This window comes from Hemitrygon akajei, chromosome 3 (assembly GCF_048418815.1).
Source record: "Hemitrygon akajei chromosome 3, sHemAka1.3, whole genome shotgun sequence".
Classification (NCBI taxonomy): Eukaryota; Metazoa; Chordata; class Chondrichthyes; order Myliobatiformes; family Dasyatidae; genus Hemitrygon; species Hemitrygon akajei.
The window spans coordinates 173,207,912-173,226,538 of NC_133126.1; the positions used below are offsets into that span (position 1 = coordinate 173,207,912).

The window sequence follows — 18,627 nt, forward strand, 5'->3', positions numbered from 1 at the left end:
TTAAACCCTCCTGGCCAAAACTGTGTTTTGTTTAGCAGTGGATTAGAAAAATCCTCTTCCAACACACGCAAGCTATCTTTTATCAGTTTCCTACGTGGCAATCATTTAAATGTATTTCTGCCATTATCCCTTTGTTTAGTGTATCTGTGCCCTGATGATTCATCATGCTTTTGAAAATTCACAAAGCCGTTCAGGGTAGCTACCACATTGCTCGAGCAGAATGAAACCATACCTACCAGCAATTTAAAATGGCAGCATATTGTAAACTTGCAAAGATTTTCTGGTTGTAGGCACATCTGAATGTTAGGGATCTTTCACTGCACTGAAAGAAAATCTCCAGCTAACATTATCACATCTTGACCAAGACGAGATGGACAGTAGCAATCCAACCATTGCATCACCTGGGTTTACTTGTGAAGCCCAGCAGTTATTATGCAGTAATCATATGCACTAAAGCAGAGTAAAAGTTGCACATTTGAAATATACAATAGTGGTTAATTGATGATAGAACATTTAAAATGTGTTTCTTGTTCTGGTGTCTTTACAGTTACCCAAGAATTACACTGAGAGGATGCATAGTGCTAACAGACAAAAATCACTGTTATCATGTTGTACTGTATTTCTCCATTTCTCCTTCTGTCCTTCAAAAAGAAGCTTTATCCCCGAGCCTACTCCTTTCATTGTTCTCAATTACTGCTTGGTACCAGCTCCTCTATTGCTAACCATTCAGTTTGTATTCACATATTTTATGGAATTTGCAACCTGAATAACATAAACTTTCACTTGTCTTTCAGCAGTTGCTCCACAAGCCAGAACAAAGTAAAGCTAGTTATTCTTACTGAATGGCACTGGGCTCTCGTGTATTTGCAAAAATATTGTAATCTGCTCCTTTAGTTTTTCTATTCTTGTTAAGTATTAAATTTAGTTCCAACATTGTGTAGAATTGTGATGCATTTCCAGCTAGTTGGAGAAATTTGGACAAAGAATACTTGAAGTATGTTACTGTTTTTAAATACTCCCCACACAGACTCATTAGGAAACCCCTGCTCTTGAGCATCTGCAAAGAATATCTTGATAGTTTATAGAATAGAAATTGATTATATAGAAGTTACTATCCTAGAAATCTTTCAGCATCATGAAGATGCAGTAAACGTGTGTGTGTGTGGTAGGTCAGCAAATATTTCAGAATCAGAATCAGGTTTATTATCACCTGCATGTGATGTGAGAATTGTTATCTTAGCAGCAGCAGTTCAATGCAATACATAATCCAGCAGAAAGAGAAAAAATAATAATAAATAAAATAAAACATAATAAATGAACAAGTAAATCAATTATGTATATTGAATAGATTTTTTTAAATGTGCAAAACTAGATATTTGTATATCAAAAAAATGAGGTAGTGTCCAAAGCTTCAAAGAATCAGATGGCAGAGGGGAAAAAGCTGAGTGTGTGCCTTCAGGCTTCTGTACCTCCTTCCCGATGGTAACAGTGAGAAAAGGGAATGCCCTGGGTGCTGGAGGTCCTTACTGATGGACGCTGCCTTTCTGAGACACCTCTCTCTGAAGATGTCCTGGGTACTTTGTAGGCTAGTGCCCAAGATGAAGCTGACTAGATTTACTATCTTCTGCAGCTTCTTTTGGTCCTGTGCAGTAGCCCCTCCATACCAGACAGTGATGCAGCCTGTCAGAATGCTCTCCACAGTACAACTATAGAAGTTTTTGTGTGTGTATTTGTTGACATACCAAATCTCTTCAAATTCCTTATAAAGTATAGCTGCTGTCTTAGCAATTATTGGCCTGTAAGTTTGATGTCAGTGGTGGGTAAATTAATGGAAAATATTCTAAGAGATGGTATGTATAATTATCTGGATAGACAGGATCTGATTAGGAACAGTCAACATCGATTTGTGCATGGAAGGTCATGTTTGACAAATCTTATTGAAGTTTATGAAGAGGTTACTAGGAAAGTTGACAAGGGTAAAGCAGTGGATGTTGTCTATATGGACTTCAGTAAGGCCTTTGACAAGGTTCCACACAGAAGGTTAGTTAGGTAAGTTCAATCGTTAGGTATTAATATTGAAGTAGTAAAATGGATTCAACAGTGGCTGGATGGGAGATGCCAGAGAGTAATGGTGGATAACTGTTTGTCAGGTTGGAGGCCGGTGACTAGTGGTGTGCCTCAGGGATCTGTACTGGGTCCATTGTTGTTTATCATATACATTAATAATCTGGATGATGGGGTGGTAACTTGGATTAGTAAGTATGCAGATGATACTAAGATAGGTGGCGTTGTGGATAATGAAGTAGGTTTTCAAAGCTTACAGAGAGATTTAGGCCAGTTAGAAGAGTGGGCTGAATGATGGCAAATGGAGTTTAATGCTGATAAGTGTGAGGTGCTACATTTTGGTAGGAATAATCCAAATAGGACATACATGGTAAATGGTAGGGCATTGAGGAATGCAGTAGAGCAGAGTGATCTAGGAATAATGGTGCATAGTTCCCTGTAGGTGGAATCTCATGTGGATAGGATGGTGAAGAAAGCTTTTGGTATGCTGGCCTTTATAAATCAGAGCATTGAGTATAGGAGTTGGAATGTAATGTTAAAATTGTACAAGGCATTGGTGAGGCCAAATTTGGAGTATTGTGTTCAGTTCTGGTCACAAAATTATAGGAAAGATGTCAACAAAATAGAGTACAGAGAAGATTTACTAGAATGTTACCTGGGTTTCAGCACCTAAGTTACAGAGAAAGGTTGAACAAGTTAGGTCTTTATTCTTTGGAGCGTAGAAGGTTGAGGGGGGACTTGATAGAGGTATTTAAAATTATGAGGGGGATAGATAGAGTTGACGTGGATAGGCTTTTTCCATTGAGAGTAGGGGAGATTCAAGCAAGAGGACATGAGTTGAGAGTTAGGGGGCAAAAGTTCAGGGGTAACACGAGGGGGAATTTCTTTACTCAGAGAGTGGTAGCTGTGTGGAACAAGCTTCCAGTAGAAGTAGTAGAGGCAGGTTCGATATTGTCATTTTTTAAAAAAAATTGGATAGGTATATGGACGGGAAAGGAATGGAGGGTTATGGGCTGAGTGCAGGTCGGTGGGACTAGGTGAGAGTAAGCGTTTGGCATGGACTAGAAGGGCTGAAATGGCCTGTTTCCGTGCTGTAATTGTTATATGGTTATATGGTCTTGCCTTCCTTATGACTACATCAATATGTTGGGACCAGATTAGATCCTCAGAGATCTTGACATCCAGGAACTTGAAGCTGTTCAGTCTCTCCACTCTTAATCCCTCTATGAGGATTGGTATGTGTTCCTTCGTCTTACCTTTCCTGAAGTCCGCAACCAGCTCTTTCATCTTACTGATGTTGAATGCCAGGTTGTTGCTGCGGCACCATTCCACTAGTTGGCTTATCTCACTCCTCTACGCCCTCTCATCAGCACCTGAGATTCTACCAAATAAGGTTGTATTGTCAGCAAATTTATAGATGGTATTTGAGCTATGCCTAGCCACGCAGTCATGTGTATACTGCGAGCAGAGCAGTGGGCTAAGCACACACCCCGGAGGTGTGCGAGTGTTGATCGTCAATGAGGAGGATATGTTATCACCAATCCGCACAGACTGTGGTGTTCTAGTTAGGAAGTCGAGGATCGAGTTGTAGAGGGAGGTACAGAGGCCCAGGTTCTGCAACTTCTCATTCAGGATTGTGGGAATAATTGTATTAAATACTGAGCTACAGTCGATAACAGCATCCTGATGTAGGTGTTTGTGTTGTCAAGGTTTGCACAGAATAGAGTACATTTAGCAGGTGCAAAAAACTTTCTATCACTTGTTTTGAAGTTGCTGAAGAATTGATGTCAGTAGAGTTGAGGAGTGGAGTTTTAAAGTGTCAGTCAGAGGGACATCAGGATCTTGAGATCAGATGAAGCAATTGGCAGGATTGCTGTGGGAGAGGGTGGAAGGACGTCAAGGTCTTACTTGGTGTTAGTGAGTTATGGCTAGGCCAGGATGCAGCTTCTGATTCCCAAAGGAGATCTATAATGAGGTTTAACTTTTTAACTTTCCAATTGGTGCCCAATGTCCCTCGTGTCAGCTCAGATAGATCCCTTTAAAGTACCTCTGAAGCAGACCTTAAAGTTTGCTTCTGCATTGTTAGTCCACCAGTATGTGAGTGCATACATCTACCACAAGCCATTGAATGATGCTGTTTTCTGTTTTGGAATTTCCTTGAGTTAACAACGTATACACTGAGAGAGAAATACAATTGTGTATTTTGTTTCTAATATAAGTAAGCAATTGGTGTTGAATGAACTTTATTTCTAATTCTAATTTATTTCTAATTATTTCTAATTCAGCATCTCATTTCTGTGTTATAGAGACACCATGAATGTTTGACCAGCTGTGAATTTTTGAAATCCATTCGAACAGTGAAACAAGGTAACTGTCCAGCACCCCAGAAAGCTTCAGGCTTTGCTGCAGCATGTATCCAAAGCTGCAGTGAAGATACTGAGTGCCCAAGTGTCAGGAAGTGTTGTTCAAATGGTTGTGGTCAAACATGTCAAGCACCAACAAGTATGTTCAAAGGTAAGGTCATTGAAGTTTTGAGATAAAGTAATGCCCTTAGTTCATTGTTGAATTGTTATTTATTTAGAGGGCTTTTCATTCTGAAAGTATTAATTAAATACCTTTCATTCAAGAATGTGGAGGTGTCTGTGCTGGGTATACAGTATATTTAAATATCTCTTCACTTATTGTAGAATAAAATTTGTTTTTGCAGAGATGCAAATACATTGAAATCAAAACATTACTCAAATTTAGACTCATAGTATAAAAATAATTGGAGAATTTGATCTTTTGAACAAGTTTATAATATCTTAATGCAGGATGTGTACTATATTCTGAGGTACAGTGTGAGGAGCAAATGGTGTAAGTAAGTCAGGTCACATCACAAGTCCATTGGTGCAGGATTTATGAATCGCTTAGCCTGTAGCTGTAATGTTTCATTAGTCTTTGACCCTATTTCACCACACACTTCCATTGGATATGCATCTCAAAAGTTTATTTTTTTTTAATCATCTGTCTGTGACTGTACCAGAAAAATAGGGGCATAGTTAAGATTATTTGACTGCTATTAAAGCATAGTATAGATAACAAACTCAGGTTATTAGCTGTCTCTCCTGTTGGCTAACTAACTGCAAAAGTCTAATTTCCCCCTAGATTCTTAATACTTTCAGGAAAAGCGTAGAGAAAATACACTCTTTGGCCTCTTTAATAGGTACATCTTGAACTTAATAAAGCGGCTGCTGAGTGTTTGTTTGTGGTCTTTTGCTCATCCACTTCAAGGTTTGATGTGCTGTGCATTCAGAGATGCTCATCTGCACACCACTATTATAAAGCGTTGTCGTTTGAGTTACTGTCACCTTTCTGTCAGCTTGAATCAGTTTGGCCATTCTCCTCTGACCTCTCTCATTAACAAGGGCTTTTTACCCACAGAACTGCTGCTTACTGAATGTCCTTGTTTCTCGCACCATTCTCTGTAAACTCTGGAGACTGTTGTGTATGAAAATCACAGGAGATCAGTAGTTTCTGAGGTACTCAAACCACCTTGCTTGGCATCAACAACCATTCCATTCTCTGTTCACACTTAAAAATGGTTCAAGTGGTGACAATGCTTTCAGAATTTCTACTTTAATTTTATTTCCCAGGGAGCATTCATAATTGACACATCTAATTTCAAATTTATTTTATATTGAGTTTCTCATAACAACAGGGAGAGTGTCCTGTGTTAAGCCCAACTATTATATCATACATAGTACTGGGTAGATTTCACACTTGGAAAGGACTCTCAAAATCTTCTTTGCATTAACTTACTGTTAGGTAAGCTGAGCAGATGGCCCATGATTTTATGATAGAGGCCCAGGTATACACCGATATACACTGCCAAGTTTTCAACCTTCTTGTTCTCCTTTGGAACTGAGAAATTCTGCCAGAACATTGTAATACATGCAGATATATGCCCCACATATTTGTCCTTGACACTGTCCCATAAAAGCCAGCAGGTCATTTGAGGTAGACCATATGGCAAGCAACATGCCCTCTGATGTTCTGCTGAAAGAGCTTGTGCAAGCTCCTTTTAAATATCCTCACACCTCCTAAATGTCTAGAATAGCAAATCATATGTGTCACTCTCACTATAATATTGCACACAGAGTTTTATGGTTCTCTCATTATTACAGAAATTATATAATGGCCTTCAGCGGATAAAATCTCCCTTTGGGGAAATTAGCCTTTGACAGTCTTAACCCAATTTCTACAGCATATATATATATATATATATATATATATATATATATATATATATGAACAAGCTAATTTCTGAATTATACAGTTTGCTTTAATAACTATCTTCTGTAATTTTTCTTTTACAAGGCTCAGCAGAGTTTCTATGCACACATCCTAACTGTGTAACCTCCTTTCCTTTCTTAGCAGTAGAACAGGTACTTGAGCGTGCAATACTAGTAGCTTAACTAATAATTAATCAGTATCTTAACTGCATTGATATGTTATATAGAAAACAAATCTCCAATATTTATGACTGAGAATATGTGCCATTTTATAGAAGATCATTAAAAATAAAAGTTTAATAATCATGTTTGCTCCATGATTTGATATGGTCATGGTTGAGCTTTTACCACAACAGAAGTGATGTTTCAAATGCCGGAATTCCAGAGCAACGCACACAAAATTCTGGATGAAATCAGCAGCTCAGTATCAATGAAGAGGAATAAATAGTCAGTGTTTCTGGCCAAGACCCTTCAGCAGGATATCGGCACCATTTACTGATCTAACTCCATATCCCTTAATTTCCTTGTATCTAAAAGTACCTAAAAATCCATTTTTTTTCTCCCCTCGCCCCTTGCCTCCCCCTCTCCCCCTCCCCTCTCCTCCCTCTCCCCCCTCTCCCCCCCCTCTCCCCCCCTCTCCCCCCCTCTCCCCCCCTCTCCCCCCTCTCCCCCCTCTCCCCCCCCTCTCTCCCCCCTCTCCCCCCCTCTCCTCCCTCTCCCCCCTCTCCCCCCCTCTCCTCCCTCTCCCCCCCTCTCCCCCCCTCTCCCCCCCTCTCCCCCCCTCTCCCCCCCTCTCCCCCCTCTCCCCCCTCTCCCCCCCTCTCCCCCCTCTCCCCCCTCTCCCCCCTCTCTCCCCCCTCTCCCCCCCCTCTCTCCCCCCTCTCCCCCCTCTCCCCCCTCCCCCCCTCCCCCCCTCCCCCCCCTCCCCCCCTCTCCTCCCCCTCTCCTCCCCCTCTCCTCCCCCTCTCCTCCCCCTCTCCCCCTCCCCTCTCCCCCTCCCCTCTCCCCCTCCCCTCTCCCCCCTCTCCCCCCCTCTCCCCCCTCTCCCCCCTCTCCCCCCCATCCCCCTCTCTCCCCCTCTCTCCCCCCCTCTCCCCCCCTCTCCCCCCCCTCTCCCCCCCTCTCCCCCCCTCTCCCCCCCTCTCCCCCCCTCTCCCCCCCTCTCCCCCCCTCTCCCCCCCTCTCCCCCCCCTCTCCCCCCCTCTCCCCCCCTCTCCCCCCCTCTCCCCTTCTTCTCATCAAATTTCAGATATGGAATATAAAACAGTGCAGGCCTTTAAGTCTACAATGTTATGCTGACCTACATAAAACCTATTCCATGATCAATCTCACCCTTTCTTTCTACACTGCCCATAATCCTCCATCTTTCTTACATCCATGTGCTAGCCAATATATTTTACTTACATTTTTCTTACATCCGTGTGTCTCTAAAATGTCCCTATTGCATCAGTTTCTACCATCATACCCAGAAGTGCATGCCTGTGACCTGCTTATGATAACATCCCTAAATATTACTCCACTCACCTTAAATAGATGACCATTGCAGCCCTGGAAAAAAAAAAGTGTTGACTGTTCACTCTATCTATGTTTCTCATAATCTCATACACCTATATCAAGTCACCTCTCATTGTCCTTCACTCCAAAGAGAAAAGCCCATGCTCACACAACCTTTCCTTGTAAGACATGTTCTCTCACCCAGGCAACATCCTGGAAAATCTCTGCACCCTCTCTAAGCCTCCCCATCCTTCCTACAATGAGGCAATCAGAACTGAGAACAATACTCCAAGTGTGGTCTAGCCATAGAGCTGCAAAATTACTTAAACTCAGTCCCCTGACTAATGAAGGCCAAATCACCATACACTTCTTTCAACTAGTGCGACAACTTTGAGGGATCTATGAACTTAGACCTCTGTTTCTCCACTCTGCTAAGAATCCTACCATTAACTTTATACTCTGCCTTCAAATTCAATCTTCAGAGTATAATAATACTTTTCTAGATTGAACTCCATCTACCTCTTCTCCACCCAGCTCTGGAACTTGTCAATGTCCCATTGTAACCCATGACAATTTTCTACACTATCCACATCACCACCAACCTTCATGTCATCTACAAACTTACTAATCCAAACTCCCACTTCCTCATCCAAGTCATTTATAAAAATGACAAAGGCTAGGGATTCCAGAATAAATACCTGCTGAACACCATTAGCCACTGACCTCCAGACAGAATAATCTTCCTCTTCTACAACACTCTACTTTGTGTGGACAAACCAATTCCAAACCCATGCAGCAAAGTTTCCATGACCTTCTGGATGAGGCTACCTGGGGAAATCTTGTCAAACGCCTTACTAAAATTCATAAACATCACATCCATTGCTATATCTTCATTAATTTGTTTTGTTAACTCCTCTGAAAACTCAGTCAAGCTCATGCTCCTCATAAATCATGATAACTCTCTAATCAGATTAAGCCTATCCAAATGCTTGTAAATTCTGTCCCTAAGAATACTCTCCATTAGTTTACCCACCTATGTAAAACTCACTGGTCTATAATTCCTTGGATTATTCCTATTACTTTTTTTGAACAACATTTGCGATCCTTCAATCTGTGGTCAGGGAAGTTGCAAAGATCATCATCATCACATCATCTTCATGAATGCAATTTGCCTAGAAATTCATCCACTGGTCAGTAGTACTACCAGCAAACAGAAAGTAAATCCACTGCCCTTGCAATGCATATATACAAAGCAATACAGTGAATTAAACATCTTCTCAAACATCATCCAAGCCGAAGGGTTTTTTAATGAGCTCTTACTTGTGAAAAGATATTACTGATTCAAGGGCACATAAAAGGGAATGGAGATGAATGTCTTTCCACCATGCACTTCAAGTTGAAATCTAAATTAACCAATGCAGATATTAAAAAGTCAGCTTATGTATAAGAAGTGATGATCATACAAAACAAATTGCTTATGAAACGAACTGTACCTCTAGAGGCCAGAATACTCCCACCTGGCAACCATAAAACTTAACTATTGAAACAAAAGTTAAGTAATCATTTCATTAAGTCTTTGACAAAAGAAGGACAGTCTCAGAGACTGGTCTTGAAAACAGTCTTTAACCGTTCTCACTTTGAAAATACCAGCCTTGATGATATTCCTGGTGGGGAGCAGTAAGAAATCTGAGTCAGTTAACCATGAGGAGAGGGTGAGCAGATTTGCTTAAAGCTCTCTTGTGGCATAATCAGCGGGGTTGAGATCAGCAGGAACATGGGTCTCTTGGCTCTTCTGCACTGACTGAGGCCTCTATCAGTCAGAATTGATCATGGATATTGCATCCTAGCTGTCAAGCCCGCAAGCTCCTCCACTCCACGCATCTGATGAACCCAAAGGAACGGCAGAGACCATTACAGTTTGGTACCAGCAGCATCGCAGGAGTTGCCAGTCAACACTGAACTCTATGTAGGACTGCCTTAGAGACTCCAGCTCCAGATTTTTCCCATGGGGTTTACTCCCGAAGCCTTCCCCATGAGTGGGTATAGCCATAAGGCAGCAGAGGCTTGAGATCAGAATTTTCCTTCTGCTAGATATGCTGCCAACCATGGCTAAAGAGCCCATCTGCCTGAAGTGACTGGTTTTAAGACACCAGAAACCCACCTTTGCCTCTTCTCCTGTCAATAGAGATGGTTCTGCCAGGCTTAGTAGATAAGCCACACGTGAAGGCTAGGAGCTGGACTTCGTTGTCAGAGGCTATTTGAGGTGTACGCCATTGGAAGCATTTAATAGATAGTGGGAGCTTGTCCCCATTACCAGCCCTGATTATAACAACCTTCAGGAACCTCTGCATTGTAGATAGTGGAATTGTTATGCAGGTTCTTGAAATCTTCAAGCCTTTAAACATTTTGAAGGGAAGAACACCATGGCAGCAACTGCTCATGTTTCCCCTTTAGGGAGTGAGACACAGACAAGTGTCTGAGGTCAACTCTCTTGACATGAAGCATCCCTGGATACTAACTGGAGCAGCAAATCCAAGAAAGTCAAACAGACTGATAGCTGATAGCATGCCATGGCATGCAAAGGGTCTTTCGGTATAAGCAACATGAAAAATAAGGGTGTTGGTAATGAATTCCCATCCAAGGTCAAGACTACGATGCATAGGAGGGAGGTTCTGTCCAAGGTCAAGATTCTGTAGACCTTTAGCTAGATCTTCAAATGATAAACATTGCATGACCTTAGCACTGTTGTATGGGATCTAATGCAGTCTGAGATTAGACTGTGTTAACATGTCTTGCGCTTCTTTTAGCATGCTGATTGCTTCTTGTGCACTAGAAAATGATTTAAGACCATTATCTATGTAGAAATGCCTTTCTACTACATAGCTCTGTGCTTCAGTCCCGAATTCTTTCTCCTCCGCAATAGCTGTCCTCTTAAGGACATAGATTGCCACAGCTGACGAGCAGCAGTTACCAAATATATGCAGTCTCATGTGGTAGTCTAGAATCTCATTGCCCGGTTGGTGGTCATGAAACCATAAGAATCTGAAGTAGTCTCAATGATCACCTCTCATGAGGAAGCTGTGAAATGTTTATTTGATGTTAACCATCATTGATACAGACTCAGATCTCAATCATGAGGACTCCAAGCACACTGTTATTGAGGTCTGGATTCCACAAGAGCACATTGTTCAGTGATACACCTTTAAACTGTGCACTTTAATCGAAGACAAATCATATTTGTGCAGTTTTCTGGGGTTGATAAACAGCAAAGTTGGACAAATACTTTTTTTTTGTTGGGATCTGGTGGAGATGCTAGCTCAGCATGATTGTTCCTGAAGAGCCTCTCCATGAACTCAGCGTAATGATCTATCCTCTTTGGTTTCCTTCTAATGTGCGACTGGGGGACCTGAGTAGACTGAGGGCCTGCTCTCTGTTATTTTGTAGGAGTTGGGGTGAGTAAAAGGAAGTGAAACTAGCTAACTGTTTGACTTGTCTTACCTAAACTCTTTTTCATGATTTGAAGGAAGAGATCATCTTTGATGGACAGTGTCAGCTTATAACCATCTTCTGAGTGACAGAGGACTAGCTTGCCTAAATCTAGTTGAACAGAGGTAAGTATGTCAGGGTGCTTGGTTTGCTTATCTACACTCTTCTCCTTCATACATATTCTTCGCTCACAGATTCTGAAATAGCTTGTGCACCCATTCACCAGGACAATAGTCTTAAATGTGCTGACAATGAGCTGATGAGCACCATCAAGGCAGCCTTCACCCCCATGACCCACCCCAGATCTAGTTGTTGGGCATAACGTGCACTGTGCCGACTATTGTGCTGTTCACGTACCTTATGTGCACAGATGATATCTCCACCAAGCAACAGGAGAATCTCAGCTGAAGAGTCAGGAGGGGAACTCTTGTCAGCCATGTCCTTAAGATGGGAATGAACGCACACAGCTTCGAGAGTTGGGATTTCATCCTGTTGATAGCAACACAGTTGCACTCAATGAGGGTTGGCAAGAGTAAGCAGATCTCCCCTCCTGTTGACTCCATGACAAATCCATTGGCCCTTCCTTTGGCAATTTCTGATGTTCCTGAACGTGTCTTTAGAGTGTACAGGGAAACAGAACTTTGAATACTGAATGTGTCAAAGAATGTTGATTTTGCGAAGGACACATTGCTCTGATCATCTAATATCACGTATACTTTTATTTTTTGATCATGGTGTTCTTTTGTGTAGATGTTGGCTAGACATATTTTAGAGCAGGATTTGCCTTGGAAGCCTTTCCTGCATACCTCTGTGCATGAGAAAATAGCTATGTCTGATGGAAGCTCAGCTGGCTCCCCGCTGTGCTCTGCTGCAGGATGCTGGAACCACTAGTAGCTAGCTGTTGACCCTGAATGAAGAGTTGATATGTGCTGGTCACTGTTGCACTCAGTGCAGTGTATGATAGCTACGCTGTTTTTTGCCTGGTGTGCTGCTGAAGCACAACATTTGAAATATATTAAGTGCTCCTTTAGAAAGGGTCTGTAGTCTGTGAGCATTTTTTCTCTGAATCCTCTGCATTTCCTTAAGGGATGATGTTTCTTATGGACCGGGCATTGTCCATCAGAGTTTGTGGTTGAGTTTTCTACTTCAGTTTGTATTCACCGTGATAGAATACAAACTATCCTAAAAGGATTTCCCATCCTTTTACTAAAGACCTCTCTTTGAATGAAGTGTTACCGGAAGTTGAGAACATAAAACTAGGGTTGTTTCGCATTTCTACAAAGAATGAAAATGGTGGATAGTGGGCACAATGCTTCGTTTTATACTTGAACCCTTCGTTATCCACTGTTCTTACATGTTGTTCGGTAGTTTCTCCATTAAAGTGTTCATACCTCTTGCAGTGTTCGAGTAGTATGTAACCAATGTTTTTTTGCAGATTGCAGTTCCAACAACAGATGTGCAAGCTCCTGTAGGTTCTACGGTTCTTTGTGTGAGTCTGTTGAAGAGGAATCCTTTGATTGCCTCTGGAGAGCCATAGTATATGTCCAGACTCTGATACAGCATTTGCAAAGCCATAACTGCATTATTAATGTGAATTGACCTTATCCCTCTTGCATGTTGTTCTGACAAGCCCATCAAGCTACTTACAGAGAAAGTCTAGCTCTTTGCTAGGTTAGAGGCTTAGTCCTTCCAAGCATTGCAAAAGCTTGACTTCCAGAACAGAAAACTGGCATATTGGTTGTTGAACACTTTTAGTCTTGCTATGACTAGATCTTGACGAGCCAGATACCAAGCCAAAGCCAATGCACCTTCAGCTCCTGAATGAGGGCATTGTGGAGACTGATTTGCCAAATGTGTGCCCTGGGGCAGATGGAAGCTCAGTCTGTCCATATCTATGCAAATAGGGTTGATATTGGTAGCAACTTTTGACTGAGGTTTTTGCTGTGATGAAACTGCAGAAGGAGACATTGTGGGTCTGTTTTGCTGTAGACCTTGACTGTCACTATGTGAAAGGCATGTTGGCTGGGTGGTGTGGACAGCCTCTCCTTGTAGAGCTAGAGCACTGTTTTTTAAAGCTAAAATGTCTTTCGGTATAAGGTATCTTTTAGTAAGCTGCATTGACTCTTGTGATGGCAAAGCGTGACTGATTCTGGTTATAGACTCACCACTGTCTAAGTTAACTGCTACTTCACACACCTTTGCCTCTGCTAAGGCAGCCTCAGCTTCATGCTCTTCCGTGAGCACATTCAATATATCCTCTATACGTGCTCTCTCCATGTCTATACGTGCTCTTGACATGTTTATACATGCTTTCTCCATGTCGATACAAGCTTTCTCCATTTTAATCTCAACTTGGTGTTTAGCATAAACCACTCTTATTCTTGCCACTTCAGCTCTAGTGTGAGCTTGTGCTGTAAGCTATGCTAATCATGGTTTCGTATGAGCTTCACGAAGATGCAATCAACGTGCCACATTCTGACCTGACTTTCAGATCTCCATGTACAACCCTAAGCTCTAAAGAGGAACTGTACAGTGTTAAAATGGAGATGGATGTCTTTCCACTCACTGTGTTGGAATTGAAATCCAAATGAACCCTTACAGGAAAATATATAAAAAAACAACTTGCGTATAGGAAGTGATGTTCATACAAAACGAACTGCATTTGAAGTAAACAGTGCCTCTAGAGGCTAGAAAAGTATCTGTGCATCCTATTCTGCATCCAAAATCCATTTCATTGGTGCCCATATACCAAGTATAACTTCCTAGGAACCTATGTTGGTAAAGTTCTTTCTTTGCTTTTCAGGCGTCCCCTTAAAGCCCAGGAAAGAATTGAGTTTTGTGGAAGACAAAAATGGAAAACTGTCAGTTGCATGGATGTCCAGGTTTAATGTTTCAATGGAACCAGTATTTTATATTCTGCAGAGAAGATGGAATTCAGGAATGTATCCGAGCGAAGATGACGCCAGCAAATGGGAAACAGTTGCCTATGTAAGCTTATTATATGACGTATGGTTCACAAATTATATAGCCTAAGTCATTTGTTAAAATAGTTATAAACAATACAAATGCTTATTAAAAACATGAGAAAATTTACTTTAGATTCTCTGTCCACCATCTATATAAGAAACTGAGAATTCTTAATCTTATTTTCAAAGTCAGTGTTAATTCTGTTATCATGACTAGAAGTGCAGTGTCACTAACTAACTAACAAGGTACAAGCAACACAGGAACACCAATTAGTGGTGTAGTCGCATCCGCAACAGGCTTCAAGGCGAGTGGTCTTGGGTTTGAATACGGCGGGCTCCTTGCATGCTTTCCACCTATGCTGGATTGAGCGTTGAGCCCCTTAAAGAAACAGCAGACAAGTGCTAAAGAAACGACAAGGTTGCCGCCTGATGCGCCGCAAGATGCAGAGAGGAACAACGAGCAACATGGAATTAAAGAGTGCAGCAGAACTGGATTTGCAGAATTGAATACAATTAGCAGCCAATAATTAAATGATGTTTTGGTTCCTTTTTTAAATAAAAGTTGTACTGCTTCCCACTGTTGTCTGTAAGAAGTTTGTACTTTATCCCTGTGACCCTGTGGGTTTCCTTTGGGTGCTTTGGTTTCCTCTCACAGTCCAAAGATGTACTGGTTGATAGGTTAATTGGTAAATTGTGCTGTGATTAGGCTGGGATTAAATCGGGGGTTGCTGGGCAGTGTAAATCAAAAGCTAGAAGGGCCTATTCTGGGGTGTATCTCAGTAAATAAACAAAATTAATGGATGTGAACAAGCCATGATCTTGCAATCAAGAGAGTCCAAAATTCATATGCTGGTCCTGGTTAACCCAATTATGAGATAATATTAACTAAAGAAGGACATCTGGCACCTTAAATCAGGAACTGGGTATAGCACTATCACCTATTCAGTTCCCCTGCAAAAATTGTGAAATTGGCCATAAAGATGTTTGAAAGAGCTTTGGGTGGGTTTATACCGGTAGATGTTCTAATACAGAATGTGCAACCATGTATAGAACACATAGTTAAATGTAACCTCCAATAATTCACTGTTTAGCAATCTAATAAGGCTTTTAGTCCTAAAGCCATACAGACATATTCCCCTGGCCGTCAAACACTAGCAATATGTACTGTTCCTCCCATGGAGGAGGAAGAAGCCGAAGAAATGAGGGACAGAGGACCTAAGATCACTAAATGAGATCTGGCACTTTTTTTTTAGTGAGGTAAGTGCCTGAAGGGAGATCCCAGATATCCAATAGGACCACTGCAGTGAGAGCCCCAGAAGAGCTTCTCAAGATGTGAGAACTGACAATTCCTCAAGAAAACTGAAAGCTGAATATCATATCTTCACAAGATATGTGGGAGTGCAATGCACACCACTGAAAGTGGTTGTAAAGAGCTTTGTCAGTAACTGGATCGTGGATTGATTCATTGATAAATTATGGTCTGTGCATGTGACCCTCCAAAACCAGATGTGAGAAGCTGTCATGTGTTAACTGCGTTCTCTCAACTGGTTATTTTATTGATGTTAAGGATTGTAGAGGGAGAAGGATATTTTGGCTGGTCCAAGGATTGATTCAAAAGTTTACTTGTCAAAACGGTGTCACTTTAAGTGAGTGGCTCAGAACAATGCCTCTCTCCTTTGCTAGGAAATGAGATTGTTGGTATACTGCTGGTACTTGCCCAATGGCCTTCAGCATTCTCTTAATCCTCTTGCACCTGCTGTAGTTTAGCCTTGCCTCATATCCCCCCAGTTGTGGTTTACATGTGGCTCTTCCTCTGCCAATGACTGCTGATTTTAAAATGGTTTATTGAGCAAAATACAGCACACAGTGATGAAATTCCCCCAAATATTGGATGTTCCAGATTGCTACAGATATTGCAATCTCATGTATAGAACACCAATGGCAATCTCTACAATTTATCATTCCTATAAGTACTTGCAAACTTCTACAAAATAATATTTTAAAATCTGATGTCCTTCTTCCATACATTTCTTATCTTTTAAATGTACCCCTCCATCCTATGTGAGACATAATGTCTATGTCCAGCATTTTTACAAATATACCATTAAAACATATCATCATATTCTGATGAAGTATTTTAAGGAGCAATACACATTTAATTTTGGAATGCCTTAGATATAACAAAACAAAAAAAAATTCATCATTTTGGTCCCTGGGGGTTTTATGAATACTGTATATTGCACTAAAGTCCGCAATGAATAATTGGTCTTCATTTCCCTTTTCCACAAACCCAGACAACTGAGGAGCATGTTGTTCTGAAAAATATGAGACCAAACATATGGTACCAGTTCAGAGTGGCTGCAGTCAACATTCATGGAACTCGAGGTTTCACCACTCCTAGTAAACACTTCCACTCGTCCAGAGGTGAGTGATTGGTGCTGAATAGTGATAATAACCATTATTACTTGGATAGGAGAACCATCAGATATCAACTACTCCCTTGTCAGAGCATTCAGATTCCCATCTGCAGAGCCCTTGAAACCAAGAGCGCATTCAGATTATGGTGATCAATTAAATTGAATGCTGGAATAGAGAAAAGAATGACCACATTTACTAGTGCGTACTGATTCTTTTTTTCTGCATACCGGTAGTTTGTAAACTCAAAATAGTACAAGCAAAATATATTATTTAAGAATGATGGCAGATACAAAACCATTTGCTTTAAAATAATCAGTGAGTACTGAGGACAGAATGTGCTGCCTAAAGGTATGTTGGTATTTCCAAAAAAAATCAAAATGTGAAATTAATCTTCAGTGTAATGAGAAAAGGAGGGCTAATTGAATTTATTTTTCAAATATCAAATGCTATTATAGTGGATCAGATAGTCTCCTTCTATATGTAACATTTTATGAGTTAAAGGACTCCCTCAAAATTCTGGAAAGTTGATTTTGAAGGGTGGCAAGTTTGTATCATTCTTTTCCTTTTCCCCATCTCCAACTCTTCACTTCTTCATGCCTCAGTGCTCCTTCTGACCCCAATCTGCCGTTCAGCAGTTGCTAATGAAAATGAGGCATTAGGTGATAGAAAAGAAAACTTTATATAGAGCCATGTAACACAGAAATAGGCCTTTTGGCCCAACACATTCATGCCAACCAGTATGTCGTCCTCAACTGGTTCCAGTTGTCTGCATTTGGCCATTTTCTCTCCAGGCCTTTTCTATCCACCTAACAGTCTGTGTTTTTTAAGCATTATAATTGTATCTGCCTCTACAGCTTCGTCCGACAGCTCAGTCCATATATCCAGCACCACCAATATTTGGTTCTTTTAGATGGTAAAACAGAGTCACTGGATTGTATAAGCCATTGGTCAAAATTCTAACATTCTGATATTCAGCTTAACTCTTTGGAAGCCCCTACCTATCTCTTCTCCACTTTGTTTTCTCTTAAAATTCTAAATATACAATCCTTTTAAATCATTTTGATCTCTCTTAACCTCCCTCACCATAATTTAAATTCCTTTGTTTCATATGTCTTTTCACTTCATAAAGTGAAATGGAATGAAGGTTTTATTTTACATATAAAAACACTGGATTTAAATCTGGGCTCTGTCTGCACGTAATATGTGAAGTAGTAACTCTGCACCAGTAAGAACCAGGAGAAGCTATGTAAGCTGCTTGCCTCTTCAAAATATTTTACTGTTCTAATCACAATTTTCTCAGCCAGCTCTCTTTTTCACTACATTTCTTGTGTTTCTTTCTTCCCACCTCTTTCTTATTTTGCCCTGTACCCTCTATACCTTTTTTATGCCTCTTTTACTATTTTATCTTCCACTACTTTACTCTCAACCTTCACCCCCCCCCCCCCCCTCTTATTCTTCTCATTGTCTAGTCCAAGCAAATTACCTTACATAAGTAGAACTCACTTATTAAGGTTTCAAGGCTTTGGTTTTTTTTATGTGTTGAATTCTTCCTGCATGAATTGGGCAGGAGCAAAGCAAGAAGACCAAGTGTGGGAGATGTTAAGGAGGTATAAGGGCAGAGCCTGCAGAGTGAACCATATCCCAGCTGTTTCTATACCTCTCCTTTGATATAAATAAGAAAATGACAGGTCTGAGGTCCTGCACAGCAGCTTCCCACATATGACCCCAAAAAATCCTCCTGATGAAAGACATCCATGCTGATAATGTGATGAAGAAAAGAAACAGCTGACAACTGGACATTTTGGTCTGAAAACTACACCAGGCCTTGATGTTATCAAAGGTTTATCACTGTTTTTAATATAAAGTAGGCCTTTGTTCCAGCACTGACTTACTCTTTTTCATCACATGAAACATTTGCCCTCAGG

General features: G+C 41.0%; 1 protein-coding gene across 2 annotated transcripts in view; it reads left to right on the forward strand.

Moving 5' to 3' along the window:
- Positions 1-18,627, forward strand: part of anos1b (anosmin 1b) — a 139,101-nt gene that overhangs the window by 69,117 nt on the left and 51,357 nt on the right. For both annotated transcript variants that reach the window (XM_073041350.1, XM_073041351.1), the window contains exons 4-6: positions 4,371-4,578; positions 14,122-14,306; positions 16,579-16,708. In XM_073041350.1, the coding sequence (XP_072897451.1) occupies positions 4,371-4,578; positions 14,122-14,306; positions 16,579-16,708 (523 nt within the window). The remainder of the gene's footprint in view (positions 1-4,370; positions 4,579-14,121; positions 14,307-16,578; positions 16,709-18,627) is intronic.